The sequence below is a fragment of the Pempheris klunzingeri genome, chromosome 16, assembly GCF_042242105.1.
Source record: "Pempheris klunzingeri isolate RE-2024b chromosome 16, fPemKlu1.hap1, whole genome shotgun sequence".
NCBI lineage: Eukaryota > Metazoa > Chordata > Actinopteri > Acropomatiformes > Pempheridae > Pempheris > Pempheris klunzingeri.
In genome coordinates, this window is record NC_092027.1 from 13365312 (window position 1) to 13387882 (window position 22571).

General features: G+C 42.0%; 1 protein-coding gene across 1 annotated transcript; it reads left to right on the forward strand.

The window, feature by feature from the left end:
- The first annotated feature begins 4166 nt into the window (after positions 1 to 4166).
- On the forward strand, positions 4167 to 19829 carry poc1bl (POC1 centriolar protein homolog B (Chlamydomonas), like). The gene is made up of 11 exons (XM_070846391.1): positions 4167 to 4304; positions 7178 to 7629; positions 9661 to 9830; positions 11448 to 11637; positions 11791 to 11976; positions 12475 to 12592; positions 14249 to 14425; positions 15751 to 15882; positions 16594 to 16704; positions 17937 to 18089; positions 18225 to 19829. Exons 2-11 carry the CDS (start codon positions 7244 to 7246, stop codon positions 18354 to 18356), a joined length of 1755 nt encoding a protein of 584 aa, XP_070702492.1. The 5' UTR covers positions 4167 to 4304; positions 7178 to 7243; the 3' UTR covers positions 18357 to 19829.
- The last annotated feature ends 2742 nt before the right edge of the window (positions 19830 to 22571 follow it).

The following is a 22571-nucleotide window of genomic DNA, read 5'->3' on the forward strand; positions in this document are numbered from 1 at the left end:
CTGTGGCACTTCAAAATGTCTGCAATGAGACAGGCCAATTACAAACACTGCCACAAAAGATAAGTTGCTCAATAGCAGCATTTGTCAGCCACACAAGATTTCTTAAAGTGCACTTTGATGTCGTGAGACAACTAATAGCACTCCAACAAGACCAGCAATAGCAACGAAGAACAGTGATCCCAAGTTGAAACTTACCAACGGGTGTGCGACAGATATATACCGCAACTGAAATGACTGACTTGCAAACATCTCATGACTCAACTTTACAGCAGTACAATAGTGATTTAATTACTACAATTTTTTAGTGTGTGTTGATATTATTTGTGTACTCCCTTTACATTAGCTCTTGCACATCAATCACACCCTCAAAGCCATTTGCTCAGTGATCTTTATAGCTAGAATAAAAACAAATATGCTCTGAAAACATATGTTGTCAGTCTGCTTCCTACTATGAGCGATGAGGTACTGGATGAGTACAAAATGTTTTTCCGAACACACACACAGAGACCTAAGCAGCAGCAGTCTCTGGCACAAAATCAAAATAGGGGTGTGTGCCGACTGTCTTATCTTTGACCCTTCAACACACTGTAAATGCTGTGCACAACTCTCCGCACAAGGTGAAAAGTGTCAGACTGACAACGCAATCTGAGCCGAATGGATAGATAAAAAAAAAATTTTTTTTTACATTGTTGCTTATCTATCAAGTCCTTTTGGCCATACAGATCAAAGGTGCTTTTTTCTTCATGTCATGCTTCCAATACACACTACAGACTCATCCACCTCTCTGAGGAATAAAATGTAAAATACCGTATTAACCAGCACCAACTGTGAGTATAATCATGCATCTTGATATTCTCACCCATCAGTTTAGGAACACACGGTTCAACAAGTGAGATTTGACTGTCTGTAGGTCATTCATCCATCTCGTGACCAAGGTCATAAAAGAGGCCGAACCTTCACTATCAGAATCACTAATTGATAACCATATTCACTCTTTATGGCTGAAGGTCATTGTGTCTTCTGCTCTATGGGGAGCTAATAAGCTAAGGGAGAGTGTGGGCCAGAATCCATCTCCATTAAATTAAAGGAGACTGGCCGCACAATGTGACCTCTATTCACTATGATTTATTGCATGAACAGTGTAAATGAACATCAAGCGCAAAGGACACACAGCTAATGAAATCATTGGCCCAATAGTTAAGCCAGTTGAGATGTGAATGGAGCTGTAATTGAACAGAGTTGTAGAGAAGCAAAAGGCTCAGACACACATTCCTTACGTCACCGTTGTCCAGGTCTGGCAGTTTATTAGTCCTTTGACAAACTCAGCATGCATGCCAGCCCTTTGCTTCTAATTTTAGAGTTGAAATGACTCAAATAAACTGGCGTTCATTCGTGGGAAACTGAAACCAGGATCTCACAAAGCGATGCAGTGATGCAAAATTTCCAGCTCAAGATACGAGCCCCAAATATATTAATAGACCCTGATCTATTGTCTGCTAAAAGGGAGGGGTAGATGTTTCCCTTAACTTTAGTATTTTATCATCTTATACTGCAGGAGAGTGGAGAGGAAGACAGCGTAGGGGTAACTCAGGACAGTGGGGAGGTCACAAATGTGTTGGGTCAGTTCATGTCTAAATTAGATCCATAGAGAGTTGACCACCGAGCTATTTGAGGGCAGCAACACTATGTATTTGTTCAGTTCTGCAACCAGCTTGGCTTGGATTATTATCCCCATTAAAGTGGTAAGGTATTACTGCAAGGCTGGGTGAAGGGTAATTAAATGGGATGTATTTCATGCAGTCACTAGATGGAGCTCTTTACTTGAACTGTTGTTTTTTCTGATTTTACTTGCCTATGGGCACCAGGTCAAATACTGATTGATGCTGTTCTTCAAATCCGCTTGATTCAACTTATTCAAATCCATCAAATGAAAGAGATCTCAATCATAAGCTCTGCAGCTGCTGAGCTGAGTCCAACTGCAGATTATCGCAAAGGGCAGTGACAGGCTTAGTTGGCCACTGACCAACAAATCAAGAGCCTCTACAGACCTATTCAAAAAGGGACAAAACACTGGAATTGCTCTGGATTTCAATAAAACATTTAAAGAAATAGGTGACTTTTGTTTAAAATTAGACCAGCTTAGTAGGGCAAAGGTGCAGTTGGGTTGAGCTTTAGCCTTCATATAAATCATAAGGAGAAAAACTGTTGCTTTTACCAAATATGCTGTTCCCTCACAATGGAACAAGTAAAACAACACTTGATTCTAAATTGATCAAATGGGTTTTGCCACTAATTTAGGAATATAAAACAGGGCATGTTGCATTTGTAAAATAATCAATAGTTTGAATGGGGGAAAGGTTGAAACGCAAGACCTGTACAAGAGCCCCCCTTGTAGCTGTGAAAGCCCCAGATCCCTATCACGGAAATGGAACCCCTTTCAGTTCCGGATGGAGGCACATCAGCCTCAAAGAGAGAGGTGTCAATTGGTTTCAACCGGGGAGAAGGAAAGGAGAGGGAAAGAGAGCGAGGAATAAAAGACATTGGCAAGTTACCAAGTGGTGCAGGTGTCTGCCTAACAACAGGCTGCACTAGCGTAATGCAAACTCTAGGCAAGTGAGGTCCAGCCTGAGCAGGACCTAGAGACTATGGGAAAACAAACCAAGCCTATAATGGCAAATACACAGAAGGAAGGGCTTTTTGTGCTTGCGTGTGTGCGTGCGTGAGTGTGTGTGTGTGTGTGTGTGTGTGTGTGTGGCCCATTGTCCATTCATGCAGTGGACGAATAGATCCTTTCAGCATTCTTCCAAACATCGAGACAGGATTTAAGATGCTTTGCGAGTTTAAATGTTGTCAAATCAGTCCCAGGCTCGAGTAAAGCTACGTGACAAGACCAACCTCCCTAAATAACACATTCTCTAAGATGAAAAATCTGAAACTCATCCAAACGTGCCTCATCTAAAAAAAAACAAATCTGTAGCCTTAAAAAAGTAAACAAATGCCTCATATTTAATTTGCCTGATGTATCACATAAATCAGTCTATTGAGTAAACTTGATTTCTTGTTGCTGATGATTATTACTGATGAAAGTAATCCATGTTGGGTAGAAATCAATTAAGCACAATAAAAGGTGCATCTGCTTATGAGTTGCAATTTAGGCTTATATGAAATATATGGACAAACACATTTTTAAAAGTCCATTTATATTGGGTTTTTATTGCACACGTGCATTATGCATTATGTTTGTTATAGTGACAGTTCAGCAGTCTGTGGGGAGCTCAAACAGTGTCACCCTTTACAGACAGTATACAGACTACAGGCTCATGTTGTCAGTTCATATATATGCTACAGATTAGGCACTATATTTAAATAGCTCTACAATTTAATACGTGAACAGATCTTATAATTTATAGAAACGTCTGTCAGTAACAGAATGAACTTTAACTAGCAGTGCCACCGAGGTGTGACACACAGACGAGAGCATCTGTTTCCATGTGACTGACATGTCATGCAGATATCCTGAGTAGTTCTGAATTATTGCAGCTCTTGTTCCCTTAAAACTAATCCAAAAGTAACATCTGGAAGTTTTCAGGCTTTGCTGCTACACTTTTAAGGTAAAGTTTACCCTCGCCGAGCACGCAGTGATCGCACAAGTCATGAAAGCTGTTAAAAATCTTTGGAGGAGCGATTACAGCCTGAGGCAAATCGCAGCGGAGGTAAATGACAGCTAACAGTGGTTAGCATGGAGTGCTGCGTCAAGCTAACTGGAAACGATGCTACCAACACCGGAAGTACGGTACAATAAAGTTTTTTTTGTATGGGGGAGTTAATAGGAAGAAATAGTAAGGGGAGGAAATAAGGTATATATAAACGGTACGCTATATGTGCGCAAATGGTATTTCATTTGTAGCCTGGCTGAATTCATCTTTCTGTGTATGTGTGTAGTTTGTTCAGAAATGTTGCATTTTTACATCATATGCAAAAGGGAAATAAAGGCTTAAAATTTAAAACGCAAACCTAATTCAATTATACATGAAGCATTTCATTTGTACTTGCTCGTGTTGTGTCCATAGACATCAGAAGCTAAGCGATTCCCCTCGTGCTTTTATTCTGAAAGGTCCAACCGGAAGCTGTGTTGTTGCTGTGGCCGCCTTGTTACAGGTCAGAAGCCCAACGTGGAGGAGAGGATGTGGGTTTGCTGACATCTGCAAGCCAGAGGTTTCACTGGGAGACGACCGCGGTCAGGCTGACAAACAACGGCCATAGCAACCTCGAAGAAACTCCGCGACATGTAACTTGTAGTGAAGGTAAAACTCTCACAAGCTAACCTCGCACTTCCTTGACAGAAATGTTCTTTTCCTAAGTGTCACGGACGGTGTGTCCAAAGTAGCCTACAGCTCAGTGTTGGCGTTGTTGGTAACTTCATTTGCATTGCTGACTCCCTTTCTTGTCACACAGCGATGGTTTGACAGCGAAGCTAACGCAGACTTTAAAAAAAGTGAACAATAGGCGATTATTTAGCAACTCAACATCCGGCTGTCGTCAGACGTCTTTATGGAAAGTTGAGGTTTGTCATTATTATTCCTGAGTCACTCCTGCTGCCTGAAATCTGCATATTTAACGCGTCGTTCATTGAGAGATCAGCTCAAGCTCTCGCCTCCTGCCCTCTCTGTAAATGATAATCCTAACATGACAGACCTTTTAGGAGACCTGCTGTTGAACTGTGATCTGTGTGTTTTGACTGCAGGTACACTCGTGACAGGGATTCACCACTTGTCTCCTCTTTCCCTCTTAAGAAACCTCTTTCCTCACGATCACAAGCGCAAAGAGAATTTCCTGATGATCAGCAGACAGGCCGTAAGAGAACCACAGTCTGACATTTCACTCAGTGTACATATGGGGGACATTGAGTTTTACTTTTGCTGTCAAGTGGAGCACTTTTTTTTTAAATTGATTTTGGCATCCTGTGTGCTCGAGTGAAGCCAGGGGAAGCAGCATTTGTCCAAGCTCTCTGTTTTTACAGCAGAGTTCAAGTCTTGTTTGGGTTTACTTGCGGTGAAAACAAAAAAAAAAAAAAATCACTATCCAGCTTTTAAATTAAGCGTGTAGCCATTCATCACAGCTTCGCTCCCTTTAAAGCACTTGCTGTCAGTATTGTATACACAGAGCGTAATCAGCAAAGAGATGTTTGTGTTGTTAAGAGGAGTTGCTGATCCTGTCTTATGGGTCTTTTACAAACTGCAAAAAGGAACAACCGGATTTCGATTGCTGTTTGTGTAACCTGTTCCACTGGTGCTTGTTGGATACTACACATGCTACAGCTATTTGTCTTTCTCTCTTGACTGGCTGATGAGTAAATGAGCCATGTGCTGTTACAGTACTGTTCATTCCAGACTAACCATGGAGAGCAATGAGGTCTGTCTCAGGTGCCACATAGTTAACCTCATCGCTGACATCTGAGAATCAAGTGACTGACTCCAACATCAGCTCCAACTTGTTTCTTCTGTATAACTGAAACATAAATTACTGGCTCATCTTTTCCATTGCGCTCTATTTTTGAAGCCTTGTTAGCGTGACAGGGTGAAACAAACATGCGCCACAGATTGCAGCCAAGGAAGCGAATGCAAGTCTTATCCCTCGCCTGCTTTTTTTTTTTTTTTTTTTTTGGTTTCGTTCCCTATTAAAAAAGTGGGGCAGGATTTAAGCTGCATCTTAGGCCTCTGTCCCCTCCTGCTCGTTCCAAACAGCTTCCCAGTAAGGCTATCAGATTCAGAGAGAGTGGAAGGTGTGATGGACAGCTAATAAAAGAGGGTTTTGTCTGCAGGCGTCTCCATTTTGTAACCTCAGGACTCCCGAGTCCTCTGGCCGAGGCCCAGGCTGGAGTGAAAGGGCTGTGCTGCTGCCGTGAAGGACTTGCAGTGGAAATTGAGTTTCCTTTGACTCTATACCATACATGTATAGATTTCCACACAGCACTGTGCACATGCGCTTGACGCTTTTATTTGACAACACTTATTGTAGCTACATAAAGTCAAATTGCTCCCAGAATTGACCATTTGTGGCGGACGTATAAATAACTGTCATGGTGCTCTGGTGTGAGGAAGTAAAGCACTGTTGGTGTGTGTATTTGTGTGTGTGCACATCGGTATTGCTGATAAGCCTGTCTGGCACTGACAGGCAGTACTGTAAATGGCACCCTCCTCTAATATTAATGCAACACAATTATGTGATTACATTCAGTTCAGTGTCAACATAGCTAAGTGGTCTGTTTTCACCACAGCCCTTTTTCAAATCCTGGCGTACTAAGCTGATCTGTGAGACTTGAATGTCTAAATTGCTGTCTTTGTGTGTCTACAAATCCAAGATAATCCTATTTTTAAATCATAGTGCAAATATTCCACCCAGATTTTTTGGCAACTACTCTTTTTTTGGTTCAGTGGAAGAGAATGGAAAAAAAAAACAGGAGCCATTTCAAAGCTAGATTCTTAATCTACATCCAAACAAAAGACTAGCTTTGACCTGGCTGTTTGATTACTGTCACTCTGGTTTTTAATTATGTGGCGTCTTTGATGTAAAGATAGTGTGCAAGAGCTTTTCATGCTGTAGAACAGGTTGTGTGTGCTTTAGCTGTGATGCGGGGTGACTAAAAATGCACCACCGTAATGAAGTTCTTCAGGTCAACACGTCTCTCACTGGAGTGTATCACAGACTCAATTTATTCAGCACATTACTGTACCGTAAGCCATAATTTAGCCTCATCCATCCTTGCAGTTTGCCTTTAATGAGCAGCCCTGAGCATGCGATTATACTTATGATGCTGGTGTTGATTACTGCTGGTCTGCTCCATTGGAGCTGTGTTCTCTAGGCACTTGAGAATTCAGGGGCAAACAGTATCTTTATTTGGCATAAGTGTTTTGGTGAATAACCTCACTTGATTGTGAATGGGTTTGTAACTTGATTAAACCTCAGTTTAATAGGGAGAGCTTTGATTCAGTGGTTAAATCTTGTATATCTCCTCCCAGCAGTGATAGTTACTTGGTAGCATTTTTTCGCAATACCATGCCCACTCTTTTCCATCCCTCTCCATTTTATCTCTCCATTTCTGTCATTTTCTCTAAAAAAATCTAATGATCATGTGTGTTTTTTTTAAACTTTCGTCCTGTGTTTTTCTGTTCTCCAGAGGCTTGTGTCCTGTAGGGCACCCCAAAGCTCAGCCAGTCACCGTGCCTCCCTGGGGCTTCCTGCCATGAGGGGGCGTTTCTCTCGAAAACTGGGCGTGCTGGCCAAAGCCGGCTTCCTGCTGTGGCTGCTGTGGCTGGGCTACCTTCTGTTAGCGCGTTCCTCATTCCCTTCTCCTTCCTCTGTAGAGGAGGAAGACGAGGGCCACAGACTTCTGGCGAGGCAGCTCTCCGTAGACGAGAGCGGGGCGCATGAACAGCTGGCTAGGCCCCTTTACGTTAAGTCACCAGCGGACAACAATGCACATGGGGAGTGGGGGCGGGCCACACACCTCAATCTCAACCCTGAGGAAAAGAAACTGGAGCAGGAAAGTGTGGAGCGCTACGCCATCAATATCTATGTCAGTGATAAGATTTCCCTCCATCGCCACATCCAGGACCACAGGATGAATGAGTGAGTTGAATCCTAAACAGGAATGACCCATTAGTCTGAAAGTGACCAATGGAATTTAATGGCCTCAGTTGACAAAAAATGTTGTCTAGCAAATCACTTGTTTGTTTTTTTTTTTATTGGTTGCTATTTCCTTTGAGGTCCCAGCCAAAGCACACATGTATCTCTGGCCTGGAAAGCTGCATGGAGCTGATAGCTGTGCTACAACTGTGTCAGGGATAGATGACTCAATAGAGATTAAGTTGAGCTCTTTACTGCCATCAGTTTTTCACTGACAGTTTGAAACAAGGATGATGTCTCTCATGATGCATTGCAGAGCTTATTGATGCTGTTGTAAGCAGCTCTCTGCCTGAATGGATTTATCCCATCCAGAGTTGTTGTCCACAGCTATTCTCAGCTCAGCCCTGTGATAAAGCACAGAATATAATGTCTTTTATTAGTAGTTTCTCCTTCCGCCTTTGCCTTACCCCTCACTGGATCTCACGCTAATAAAACCCAGATGTGGTATCCATCAGTGTGGTGAGAGGCATCATTTGGGTAAGTGTTTGTTTTTGATGCCCTGCAGTGTCCCAGTTAAGCATAGATCCTCTTTAGCAGTAGATTCATGATTACGCCTATGGATACATTTGCTAAATTGCTGGCATTAAACATGTCATGCTAAATCCTCCAAATTGGACTTCTAAACTACAGACAGAAAAATTAATCTCAGAGGTTGCACCGCTGAAACTGGAATAAACCATTTTACCAAGCGAGGTGCCTGCATAACCAAAGGAAGAGTGATAAGATGCTTTGATCTTCTCTCCGGGCTGCCAGGAAAGTGAAACCCTGTGCTTTTGCAAGGACAACGTTCAAACAAGAGAAATCATTATCAGTTTTCCAGCGTAATAGCATTCTGTGGTCGCATTTTGTGGAAAGTTTGTGTCACTTTTATGACATGAGGGGCTTTGTGCTGGCAGAGTGACATTTTTTGACAAGTGCACAATCCTTTTCTTTTGCCAGAAACTTTTGGCGTTCTGATGACTGGTTGTGCACCTGGCATAAGTGTTAATGAGTTAGCAGGGAACTCCCGTGCCTCTCTATTCACCTGCTCACGCCATGATTCAAGAGTCAGTCGTGCTACTTGTTTTTTGGATGATATGGCTCAGCGCCTTTGCTGTAATAGTTTGAGAAATACATTTATACACATATAGCTGAGGTGTGAATGACGGTTATCCTGTTGTCAAACTGTCCCAAGTGTGCTACCATGTATATTTGGCTTTATGCCTAGCAAGAAGGGAAGCCAATGTGTTATGTGCTCTCAAGGTAAGGTGGTGATATGCGTGTTGCAGATCTGTAGCTACTCCATAGTTGCATCAGTTTCCTCCTCGGAGCTGTGCACATGTTGCTTTTGAAGGAAGGAAAAACAGCTCATTTGATAGTTGTGGGTTGAACCTCTGGCTGCAAAATTACAAGTGAGTCAGCATGTGCCAATGGTTACACTTTCTAAGTGCTGAACGCCACTGATCTATAAAAATAGAGCTCACAGAAAAAACTTTGGCCGTTTCTCTTTCTCATGTTTCTCTCTCTCTCTCTCTCTCTCCACTCATTCTTTTGCTGTCATTCTCTCCAGGTTTTACTTTCCAGTTTTTCACTTTCATTTTTATCCAGTGTTGCCCCTGTCCCCTCTCTGTGTTCCGAGCTCTTCGTCTCTGTTTGTTCAAGTTTCTGTGGTCTCTCCCAGAGCACTGCTGTGGTATGTTGCTCACTGGTGTGATACCCTCCCCGCCCCCATCCATATTTTTGCGGCTCTTTATTGTTTCAATGACTGCCATCTGGATTAAGACCAGACATCTCCTCCTGCCACAATAGCTGCTGAAGCCCCTCTGGCCATATAACAAAAAAGAGAATTTCTTGCTTGTATGACTTCATTTCGGATGCTGTTGCTTTTTAATAAATATGTCCTGTACATGTGTACTGTTGCTTATGTCAACTCTCTCTGTCTCCCCCACCTCCTCCCCCCCACCCCGCCCGCATGCACGCACAAACATACCTCAGATGCCGAAGTAAGAAGTTTAACTACCGACGTTTACCAACCACTTCTGTGATCATAGCCTTCTACAACGAGGCCTGGTCCACCCTGCTGAGGACTATTCACAGTGTCCTGGAGACCACACCTGCCATCCTGTTGAAAGAGATCATCCTCATTGACGACTACAGCGACCGAGGTCTGACCCTCTACATTAATGAATATACCAATGTCTTGTTTTTTTTCTCTGTAAAAATAAAACGGACCGAAAGAAAAGTCTTTCTAGCTCAAACACAAAGAGGGGCTGACAGTCTTGGCCTAGTTTAGTAAAGCGGGCAAACAAAACCTCAGTTATGCTTTGATTTTTTTTTTTTTTTCCACATTGACAGCATACAAGGGAACGAATCAAGCAGAACTCTGCTATTTATAGAAAAAAGATGCTATCTGTGGAGCAGTGAGCAGATAATACCTTTGGATGTGTTCCAAAAGCAACTAGAAACATCCTCAGAAACCATTCAGGATGTATTCTTCTAATAATGGAATAAGGTGTGGAATAAGAGGTTGGTTTTGTTTCTGGTTATTTTTAAAAGGTTAATTGTTGAAATGCAGGGATTTTTGATAAAACTGCTACAATCCTTATTAGAAATGAGCAAATTCTTGGAAAAGTAATCGCTTATTCCATGTTGTCTGTCTCTAGCTCTCTCATCCTCAGTGTGTGTGTCTGTGTGAATATAAGGTTTTGTTTTGACAGCATAATCTTATTTCCAGGGCATTTTGTATTCAGTTGATTCGCAAGAATGCAAAACAAGGGGTATTGCATAACCTTTTTGAGTCTTGAACATAGCTGCACAGTGTCAGCATCAATGTAACTCAGGTTTGAGGTTAAGTATGAGAGTTCGCCCTTGATCTAGATAGTAGCACATGTGATAAAACGGTCTCAGCTCAAAGGTTCGCTTACTTGCTTTTCTGTCCTTTCAGCCACATCTTGCGGTCTCCATCCACAAAATGTAATGTGAACTGATTTTTGTGGACTCGCGCTAACTCTGTGAACGATACCGCTTCATGTCAGAAACTGGATATAGGACATGCTGGATGTCTGTCTGTCTTAATGGAATTGGTATTCGGTCCCGGCTTGTCTAGTCTGTGTGTATCGGAGACATTACACCATAATGATTACTTCAGTGTGCACTGAGCTGCCATGACATCATTTCCTCTCCTCTGACCACCCTGACCAAATGGAATGCTAGACATGCCACTCCCCAACCAGAACGGTTACTGCAGACAGACAGCGACTGGAGGACTGACAGCTTTCTCTCATGTTTCCAGCTGGGTTGAACAGGGTCCATCTAACATACCGAGCCTTGTATTGACCTCACTTGTCCTTAGACCATGAGAGGTGGCAGAATGCCACTCATCTGATATTAAAGTTTACTACATAGTAATTCATTCATCACCAAATGGTTCAATGTAATGTATGTGGTGAAATCATTATTTATTGTTGAATATTTATTGATATTTAATTCTACAGTATTGGACTTACATTCATTAGGTGGCAGGAAATAACTCCAAATGAATGCCAATTTTGCTTTGTGTCAGCTGGATTTGAAAGCAGACAAATAATGCTTACACATTTGTCACTGATTTGGCAGTGGCTGTGTATGTCTCAGCTTGTTTTGGCATTTTTATGTCCTCCAGTGGCCAAAAATCAATAACGGCAGTTTTAAAGAAAGAGAAGTTGCACGTAGGAAGAGGAAATAACATAACGTTGATGCTGCAAATCATGATTATGGATGTGTTTGTGTTTTATGAAATATAGGCTACCTGAAATCCCAACTTGCTGACTATATCAGCGATCTGAAACGTGTGCGGCTCATCCGCACCAACAAAAGGGAGGGTCTGGTCCGGGCTCGCCTCATTGGTGCCACCTATGCTACAGGTGACGTACTGACATTCCTTGATTGCCACTGTGAATGCGTCCCTGGATGGATTGAGCCTCTGCTGGAAAGGTGGGTTGACCAAATTAGATGAATAGGAACTTTGTGAAAATCTGAGCTGAAAGAAGCGTTTCGTCCCTGTACGATATGAACCAAACAGTTTAATATTTTTTTCTTTTTTCCCTCCTTGGTTTCTGCATGTTATTGGCCGTACGTTGCATTTAGGATTAGTGAGAACACCAGCACCATCGTGTGCCCTGTGATCGACACCATTGACTGGAACACCTTTGAATTTTACATGCAAACGGACGAGCCGATGATCGGAGGTTTTGACTGGAGACTCACCTTTCAGTGGCACTCAGTCCCCGAAGTGGAACGAAGGAGGCGCAAGTCTCGCATTGATCCCATCAGGTGACAGAATGACACTTCAAGAGGTCTATGATGATGTAATACACCTCTCACTGCTAATTTGTCAGTGTGCATGTGATATGTGATAATTCCTTTTTACATTTCCTCCTCTATTACACCCTAAAATGTATGAAAGGAAAGGCATTACTGCACTTCAACTTTCAACTGTGGGTTGAAAGGTCAAAGTTTGTTGCACTTCATGTGGTCACACCCAAATGCAATGCAAGATTTTGCATTATGAGGTCCTGCACTGGTCAGGGTGTGGGCAGAGCATGTGGCAACTACTCTACAGCACCGCAAGCATGATTATCATCTTGGGTATAGTTGCTCTTTAAAGGCTTCTTTTAATAAGGTGGTTCACATCTTCTAATGGTGGCATATTGAGTAGCTAACTTTGCGTGGGATTAAAAGGAGGGCTAAATTATTTCTGGGCAATGAGGTGGAAATGTTGGACAGAAATTTTTCATTATAAAATTCCCTTAATGCCACTGTTTCTCCCAGGTCTCCAACAATGGCAGGTGGATTGTTCGCTGTGAGCAAGGCTTACTTTGAGTACCTGGGCACATATGACACGGGCATGGAGGTGTGGGGAGGAGAAAACCTGGAGCTCTCCTTCAGGGTGAGTTCGGTTCCCCTTCAGTGAGTAGAGCCACTACTTTTCTATTGTGATGCCACTCAGTAATATGAGAACAGAGTACGGCTTTTGAAATAGCCTCGGAAAGAGTGACTAATCTAAGTTGCTTAGCCACAATCTCTTACTCACAGACATGTTCGTCACTGCGACAAAGAGTAGACAGAAACATTAATAAAATGAGGTTTATTGACATTTCCTTTCCAAAGATAATATTCTTTTCGTAGGGCGGGCCTCTGATCCTTTGATTCATCCATCTAATAGCAAACAGTCAGTGGGTAGTTGCTGTGAGAGAGACACGTGTCAGCGTCAGATCACCATGGCTTCTGAAACTGCATCCTGGTATTGGCCGATGCCTTGTTGTGAGATTGGTGTCACTTTTCACTTGTTTGCGTCAATCAAATTGGCACAGATTTTAGGCTATGTGTGAGTTTGTAGCAGGAGCATGCAAGGGTTGGCAATGCAAATCGTGTGCGCATGATTTATAGTGTATATGTGGTTTCAGTGTGAAGATAAATGGGCTGTTCCCCCGAGTGATGCGTTATGCATGTGGAAAATAAAATCTTTCTCACTGGGACTTTTTGCCATACATAATTTATGTTTAGTGAATTGATTTTCAATGCTGTTTTTAGAGTGCTAAAAAATATGGTGCGGGCTAAAATGCCTGGTGAATTAAGATGGAATTAACTGTCATTTAAAGGCTGTTTGGCTGTGGATAAATGATAATGATTTTGACTTACGTAATTGCAGCATAGCTCAGCCAAGTATTAAGAAGGACTCTGTTAACAACCTTTCATTCTTTTAGGGGTGTTGCTTTTTCCTTTTTGTTTTTCCATGGTGGAACAACAAGCAATTATACAATGCAAATTTTTACCATCAATCAGGGCTGTTTTCAAATGCGGTCTTACAACTACAATTTTCATGGTGTGGCTCAAGGTAAAGGGGCTTTGTTCGTCATTCAGAGAGGATAGCACCAGCATAGCACCACTTACCACAAACATTAGAACTGTATTCCTATTAAGATTTGTACCCCCCTTCATGGACACATTTAGGCATATATATGGATAAAAGAATAATAGAATATGTGCACAATGACTGATCCCATTCAGAAGATTCTTTTTTTTGCAAATCACTCTATTTGCATCTTAAAAATTGCCTGCTAGTTTATTGGCAGGTCAGTCAAAGCCGAGTGAGAAAAAGCGCTGTAAATACCAGCGGTAAACTCACTGCCAAAGTTCAGTTAGTTGTTGTGACATATTTCAGTACGAGGCATACAATAAAAATGTACTTGGTTAATGATAACTACATCCGTGTAAGTGCTGATTCTCTATCATAACGTGCGTACATAATTTTTAGAGCCCACATGACAAAATTATCAACTGTAACTTAAAGTTAATGCTGCTATTTATAAGAGTTCATTCTTGGCTTCCATTATTTAAACATTATTCTTTATGTATTTATCAATATTTGAGCTTGTAGTGAGTACATAAACATAAACATATACTGTGTACAAGGATTGCGTCAACCGGCTTCAGGGTGTTATTATATAACCACAAAAAGAACCACAAAAACAAGAAATATTGTGAGGTTAAAGGGAACTAAATCTAATCCAGTATATGTTTATCGTGTGTTTAACCTCCTCAGGTGTGGCAGTGTGGGGGCAGCTTGGAGATTCACCCGTGCTCTCATGTTGGTCATGTGTTCCCTAAAAAGGCCCCTTATGCGCGGCCCAACTTCCTCCAGAATACCGTACGAGCTGCAGAGGTTTGGATGGACTCTTATAAACAACACTTCTACAACAGGAACCCCCCTGCCAAAAAGGTAGGACAGCCACAAATTAAAGGAACCAAGTCTTTAAACAGCGTGTCTCACTAGACGTGCTGCTGTGAGGCTGTTCGTAGGAATGGAAGAAGCTGGCCTCAGAATGCTCCATGAATCATAGTTGGACAAATACGTTGTCTAGACACTGAACTCTGTAGTCTGTTACAAGCTTGTTTTTCACTCATCTGGTACTAAACCGAGGCCCTGCAGTGATGCCATGTTAGAGCTAGCAGCACCATGTCAAAACGGTACAGAGCAGCTTACCTTTGATGTTAGATTTAGATGTTTCATATGGTATGATTCACCTGTTCATGTGTCAACATGTGATGAAACACGGTCTGTCTGACTGGGTCAGGCGTTTGTGTGAGAGGGCGCGCACAAGTGTGCATGCGGTACGTGTGCTGCGCCTCTCAGGTTCTGAGTATTGGCCACCATCAAAAATTCATGTATCTCCATTTCACCTATCTGCAAAAAGTACATTATTAATGTCAGGGATCTTTGATCAAACAATAAATTATCTGGTCAGGGGGAGATTGAACACAGCGCTGCCACACCAGATCACCAGCTCCACAGTCATTACGCTGCTGTCACAATATGTTAACAGCTTGCTGAGATATAGATAATGATATTGTTTTGGAAAAGTACATAATTCTTTTTTTTTTTTTTAAAGTACATTTAGTTACTTATATTGATTTGATATTCAGTGTTTTAAAAGATGTTCAAACAAATGGTTGGCCTCTTCTCTATCTTCCAGAAGTGACCAGACCTGCCATGAATGTTTTTATCCTTGACTTGGAGTTTTATTGTAGAATGGTGTGACTGTATAGAAGCTGCATTGCTCTAATGTTTATCTCAGCAACATTTTCCGCGTGTTCTGATCCTGAAACACCGGCTGGAGCACTATGTTTGTGACTAAAATAGTTTAGTGTTTCTGGGAAACGCTGTAGTTGCATTCCAAGCTCAGACAATGCAAAGGTATGAGGAGTGTGAATGTTTTGGACTTTGAGTTGCTTAAGGTGGAGCTCTCCCTTCAGCAAACATAGCTATCTACATACTGCTTCCAGCTATCTACATACTGCTGATAGCTATGTCAGGACTGTCCAATCAAATGTGCAGGATTCAGCCGTCACATCCAGGATGTGAACTGCTACAGGATGTGACTGTTTTGTTTTAGATACTTTAAAAACTGAATTCGTTTGGTTGTCTCCTTAATAGCTTTAGCACCCTCCCCTGAAATGAGCAAAATGTATGCATATTATGTGTGTCATATGTTTTCACCCACAGTCTTGGAAAGATGACATTTTCATTGTGTGCTGACTTTACAGGAAACCTACGGGAATATATCAGAGCGGCTGCTGCTGAGGGAGAGACTGAAATGCAACAGTTTTGACTGGTATCTGAAGCACATCTACCCTGACTTACATGTACCTGAGGACAGGGGAGGCTGGCATGGTGCTGTGAGTGTCTATCTGTGTTCCACTATTTATCCTGTTACCTTCAAAGTGCAGCATTAGTGTTTTATTCACACTAAACTCAGATTTTGTGCTCATTTGCAGCAAGAAATGACATTGCTGTCATGTCTTGCTTTTTTAATTCCATCTACTTTGAGTCTGAAACTGGGTTTTAGACTGTGGCATGAAAGGGGAAAATCCTGTTGAAAGTGAGAACGGTGGACTAAAACAAAGGCTTTGAAAGCCATTTGGAGTCGGATCAAGATCATTATAATCCAGACACCTGGTGGAGTATCCCATCATAAATGTTTTGCACAAAATTCTTGGTTGGCTCAATACTGGGTTTTAAAGTGATTATATTTCAGCCACCAAGATATTACCATTGTGTCGAAGGAAAAAAGAAAAATCCCTGAAGGATTTCTTAGGCCTCAACATTCAAAACACCACCATGTTGCCACTTGTTTCATCTTGATGGTGAAGTTTCATGTTTTATGTAAGGAATGGATGCCCACAATACCGTTAATTACATAACCTGAATATGTGTCTTTTTTCAGAGATAGAAGTACAGACTTCAGGCAAAACTCTGGTTCTGTTTCAAAGTGACATTTTAGACTTCTGTCCTGTATGTGACTTTACAGTCTGGCATAAAACCAACAAGTCCTCAATAAAGTGCAGCATCTTAATTTTCAGTAATGTTTCTTGGTCTTCTCATGACAGGTGCGTAGCTCAGGGATACACTCAGAGTGTCTGGACTACAACGCTCCAGAGCACAGTCCCACAGGTGCCCACCTTTCTCTGTTCGGCTGCCACGGCCAGGGAGGCAACCAGGTACATGAAGCATTTCACACTTTTATTCCATCTTTCTCCAATTCTCTCATGCGCGTATTCTCTCTCGTCACGATCTCACAACCTCTCTTGGCCCAGTGGGAGATGTATCTTGAAATGTCAACGCTTTCTGCTAACCCCTAAAACGAGCTGCCACAGTTGATTCACACCAGAAAATTGCTCTCTGCTGGTGTGTCCAGCATGACTTGAATGTAATGAAGGGAAAAACTAAGTTTACCCAAAAATATTGTGCAATTGAATCACAGGTCTTTTTAAACGGAACGCCTGCCAACTCTAGTGATGGATGGTTTAGCAGCCAGCAGATTATTTGTCTGTGAGGATGTATATTTAATGTTGCAGCCAGACAATAGGCAGAGCTCCTTTCTGTGAATCTCCAACGTGCTTGATATCTCTGATTACCCCACTGATGCACTGCATCAGGTGTCCTCAGTCACAAAAAGCACCATGTGTGACTGAAAATCTATGTTTGAATGGCTCCCCGCTGAAACAAAAACCTGAGGGCCCTCCACCTCCTCCCTCCTGCTCCCCCTTCCCTGGCCCACATAAGAACCACGTTCCATTTAAAAGATACATGAGCCTCACAGGCAGAATGAATGGCACAGCCTGGGTAAATAAGTTTGAAGCCAGACACAGGGGCCCCAAGTGAGTCTTTTATTAGAAACTACCATTACGGGCACCGATGCACCTGAAAGATGTATGAGAGGTGAAGAGAAGGATGGGGAAGTATGAAGATTGATTACCCGACCCTGCGTTTAACGGGTTGTCCAGGGACTGTTGCATCTTTTGTCCCGATGAGCCTGGATATTGAAATGACACCAGAGGGGGAGAGTTGGATTTGTTTTCACGTCTGGCTGATTGAGAGGGCCATGGTCCTGTCTTTACTGATGAAATCTCTCAGCACACACACAGACACACCGTGCAATGGTAGCTTAGCCAGGACTTGATCCCACTGCAGAGTGAGGAAAACATCCTGTAATCCTAGTAGAAAAAAAACATGCCAAACTACACTATTGAGCTTGTTGTAAGGCTTTTTTAATAAGAGGAGAGATTAAAAGAAAGAGAGATGCACCAAAACAAGGGGTCAATCTCAGTCACTGCTGCTTTTGCAGTTCAGTTTCCATCCAAAGTACTAAGAAATAAAGTAAACGCATATTTGTGCCGTGCATACAGAGCAAATAACCACATGACTACTGTATGTCTTTCCTCTGCTGCAGTACTTTGAATACACGTCTCAAAAGGAGATCCGTTTCAACTCAGTGACAGAACTGTGCGCTGAAGTACTCGAGGGGCAAACCTCCATCGGGATGAGGCACTGCCCCAGTGATGCGGAGCTCAAACCTCCCAGTATCATCTGGGAGTTCAGAACGGTAGAGGCTCACACACTCACACACGTGCTAACTAACCCCATGTAGACGCCAAGTACCCACCGTCTCACAGGACTAAATTTCACACACATTCATAACCCCACTGCTAATCTAAACTCTCTCCTTAAATCTTCCCAGGACGGGACCATCTACCACCCTCACTCAGACATGTGCGTGACAGGCTACCGCACACCGGAGGGCCGCGCAGACGCCCAGATGAGGAGGTGCGTCCCAGGAGACAAAAGCCAGCAGTGGAAGTTTGAGTGGTAGGACGACGACGAGAGAAAGTGGCAGGGAACCTCAAGTGACCTTCTTTTACCATAGTGCAATTACTACAGTCAATGTCTTCTCTTCGCTGCTCCCAATTCTCTCTCTCTCCGAGTCTGCACTCATTTGAATGAGAACGGCGAGCAAATAAAAGGTGGTGAAAAGTCACTTTAAGCCAACGACTCACCCAATTCAGCGCTTTTATACCCATGTGAATGACTGAGTAAGTGCAGATTGCGGCAGAGTGAATGAGAATTGCAAGATGAGGTTTTATTTGGTCTTTTTTTTTTTTTTTATAAAGAGACCGACTGAACTTGAGGCTTTTACTTTTGTGTTGCTTTCATCCAAGTGCCTCTGCAACCAAAGTGGAGTCCAGCGCACGAAGAAGTGCCTTGCAAAGAGATTGAAGACGAAGCATTTCTGATTTTTAAAAAAAACTGCAAAGCCACACTGCACTACAAAACGTTGATGTGCAATTGATATTAATTATTATTGTTAAATCCTCATGCTTGTTTGTTTCAATTGTCAAAAAAATAACCAATTTAAAGACGGGCTGCTCAAAGATGTGCCAGGAATGTAAGGTCAGCAGCATTTTACCCCAAACCAGCCTCTTCCTGACATGCTCCATCATGTGAGAGGGGAAATGGGGAGAGAGCGCCGCGGTCATGCTAGTCTGCTTCTCAATTCTATCTCATGTCTGTGGAGCCAGTTTCATGGTGGAATTCTGCCTGAACAAGACTTGAAGCATTCATTAAGCATTTGTACAAAGTGCAATTTGCCCCAGAGGGCATAGTGGGCTGACAGGAATGTTGTAATCTTTTCTTTCCCGTTTTGTACAATTAAGAATACCCTCTAAGCTCGTCTGTCACTGTGCCTTTCAAATGGTTTTCATCCCAAAAGAGCTTGTTTGTGCCGAAATGAAACGTGCCAGTGGATGTCAAATTTATTTAGAACTTTTTAAATGCTAAAACCTAAAACGACACTGGCTTGATGCACTTGATTTCTTCTTTTTTTTTTTTTTTTTTTTTTTAAGACACAAGAAGCCTTAAAGATAGCGCCTGTTTAATTTAATCCTTTGACTTGGCTGTGCCAGACTGTTTTATTAAGACTCCTGTTTGTGAACAACTGTACTTGAAATGTCATCACACTCCTGTTTTTGTTTTCTTTCCCCAGCCGAGCAGCACTCTGTGGTCCTTTTTTTGAAGTCATGAATATAAAATATTCATACTAATCAGTGGATACAGTAGGTAAAAATGTAAGATGACTTGTGTGTTGTGTTAGCTTTGTAAATAATGTTTTGGTTTAAGGGACCACATTGGGACAGTGCTATCATGAAGAGCTTCTGAAACTACTGATGCGGCAAAAGGGATGATGATTACTTGATATGAAGGAGAGGGTGACTGAAATGGGATTGATGTTTTAAGGAAGATTAAAGCTGTTGGGATGATTGAAAGAATAAAAAAAAAACTAACCACAGATGCACACCTTCATTTTCTTTGTTTCTATCTCAGCTCTGCACGCAGTATGTTGTACAGTTAAACTGACAGTAATGTGACAACAGAAGCTTTTATCCTATTTTTGTTATAAGCAATGCGGCACGCAACAAAAGAGAGAGCTAAGCTGTGGCAGGTTCATTACTCGTGACATTTTATGGTCTTTCATGTTGAAGAACAACAAGAAACAGATATGTGATTTTACTCAACACTGTGGCATCCACTGACAAGCTGCCAGTGTCCCACTCATCATTGCAGCCACACAGGTATTACAGCATTCACAGTCATTTGGCACCACCTACTGGTAGGAAAGCAAACAAGCCTGACTACTGATGAGGCCCACAGTCTGAAGGTCAGGATGGTGGAAACCACTGAGATCACATCAGTGACCCTGAGGTATGTGTCGACTGATCATATTTCATAATAACTTATTTTTAAACTTATTTCCATTTTCATAGTTTCAGTAATAGCTGACATGCAACACCTAAGGGATAGCTGGGTTATATTATGATATATTATACAGTGAATCATGAATGTTTAATGGTTTTCCAAGGAGCCAGGTGTGATCAGCGTCGTCTATAACTCGATGACTGAGTTGGGATCAACAGGGAAAACAGAAAAATGTGAAACTTTATTCAGAAGGCCGGAGTGATGCCTCCTACGTGAAATCATGCAATTATTTGGTCAGGGGATCTGGTTTGTTTTGGTTTAGCTGCAGATGAAGTAAATCTTACTGTCTAGATCTGTGTTCCATCCATCCATCCATTATCCATACCGTTTATCCTCACAGGGTGGCTGGAGCTAATCCCAGCTGACATTGGGTGAGTGGCAGAGTACTCATCCTGGACTGGTCACCAGTTAATCACAGAGCCAACACACAGAGACAGACAATCATTAACGCTCACATTCACACCTACAGGCAATTTATAGTCACCAGTTAACCTAAAGTGCATGTCTTTGGACTGTGGGAGGAAGCCGGAGTACCCGCACAGAGAACCATGCAAACTCTACACAGAAAGGCCCCAGCTGGCCAATAGAGGTCTGAACCTGGAACATCCCTGCTGTGAGCCAACAGTACCAACCACTGCACCCAGATCTGTGTTAATGGTGTGAATAGTACGTGTGTTAATTGGAGACTACTTTACCCTGTCGATGCTCCTTCACTTGATTCATCTTCCCTTCACACATGGAATGTGTAAAATTGTTGGCTTCACCTATCTGTTAAAGTGCTTGTTCTTTGGTTTTTAAACAAACAGTTTTTGTTGTTGCTTGAAATGTCTCTTTGTGCTTCTTTTACAGCCAATACAACAGCAAACTGGTCCTGTTGTACCTCTTATTGTTCACATACCTTACGGCTTGGTGCTATGCTGGCTTCAATCCTGTGCCATCTTATTCATTTCCTTTTTACGGACAGATTTGGCAGCTTTCAACCTCTTTAAGGCCTCTTTTTGCTCCACATAGGATGCATCTGTGGAGTTCCAACCACTTCTCCAATGGGACCGTCACAGTCTTTGGGTGTGGAAGCTTCATCTTCCTGTTTGAGGGAAGCACACATTCAAGCAGAGCCAATAAAAGTCACAAGACCTGGCATGAGGAGTGACAGACAGGATCAAACACTCCCCTAAGAGAGCGGCTGATGAAGGAATTAGTTCAAGTGTTTGTCATGGGTAATTAAGACTGAGTGCTTTGTCACTGGTTAAATAAATGATTTTAAATACCTGTTTAACTGCCTGTGTTGGTTTAATGTCATATTAATGTTTGCATTGTTTATGCAATGTTTCATTTTGTTTTGTTGGATAGAAATATAGTCATATTTTGATAATAATGAGCACCATTAAATTTCAGCCATGGTGTCCTGAATGAAAAATGCTTCTCTTAGTTTTCCATTGTTTTTCTGTCAGACCAAAGAACAGGGGAGATAATAACGTGGCCCAAAGGTGCATATGCAGCTCACCGTAGTTTTATTTTCCCGTTAATATATTTGCACCAAATATCTGTTGCATGGAAAATGTTATCCATCATCCGGTCCTAAATGAAAACGCCCTCATGCATTAACAGTAATATTGTGTCTCTGACAGAGATGACGAGCCCAGCCTACCGTGGGATATTACAACACTCTGGCTGACTTGTTGCCTTCCCGTGTCTCTTTGTGGTTTTCACAATATGGGTACTCAATCAAACGGTATGCCCCTCAAATTACCTTCTCGCCTTGAATGATCGCCTCAATTATTTAGCATTTTAATTTGCTTAAACATACATTTTGTGTCAGATTTCATCTTTGGTGTCAAGAGTTTTCATATCAGTTTCAGATGAGTGGCAACTGGCTGCTTATGAAATAAGACCACCGAGGTAGATGAAAGTCACATGGTCCGCCTTGGCTATTACTACATGTTACAAAGCCGGAGAAAGTCCCTCCGTTAACTCTCTGTGTCTGACATTTGCGCTGTAAGTGGAATCAAAGTGCATGTTCGTGATTAAATAGCTCGGGCCATAACATTTGTTCCTCCTAAAAGATTTACCTGCCGACACATGGGCGTTGAACTTCAACTTTGTCAATTTGTAGAAGCGAATGCATCACACTTCCGGTTTAACTATTTTTCTTTAAAGTTAAAAGCACGAAAATTGCCACAATAAATTAAGATTTTGGAGAAATCGCAGCGACAGGAAAACTAGAATAAGTTTTTTTTTTTTTTTTTTTTTTTTAAATAAATAAGAATAATCACGG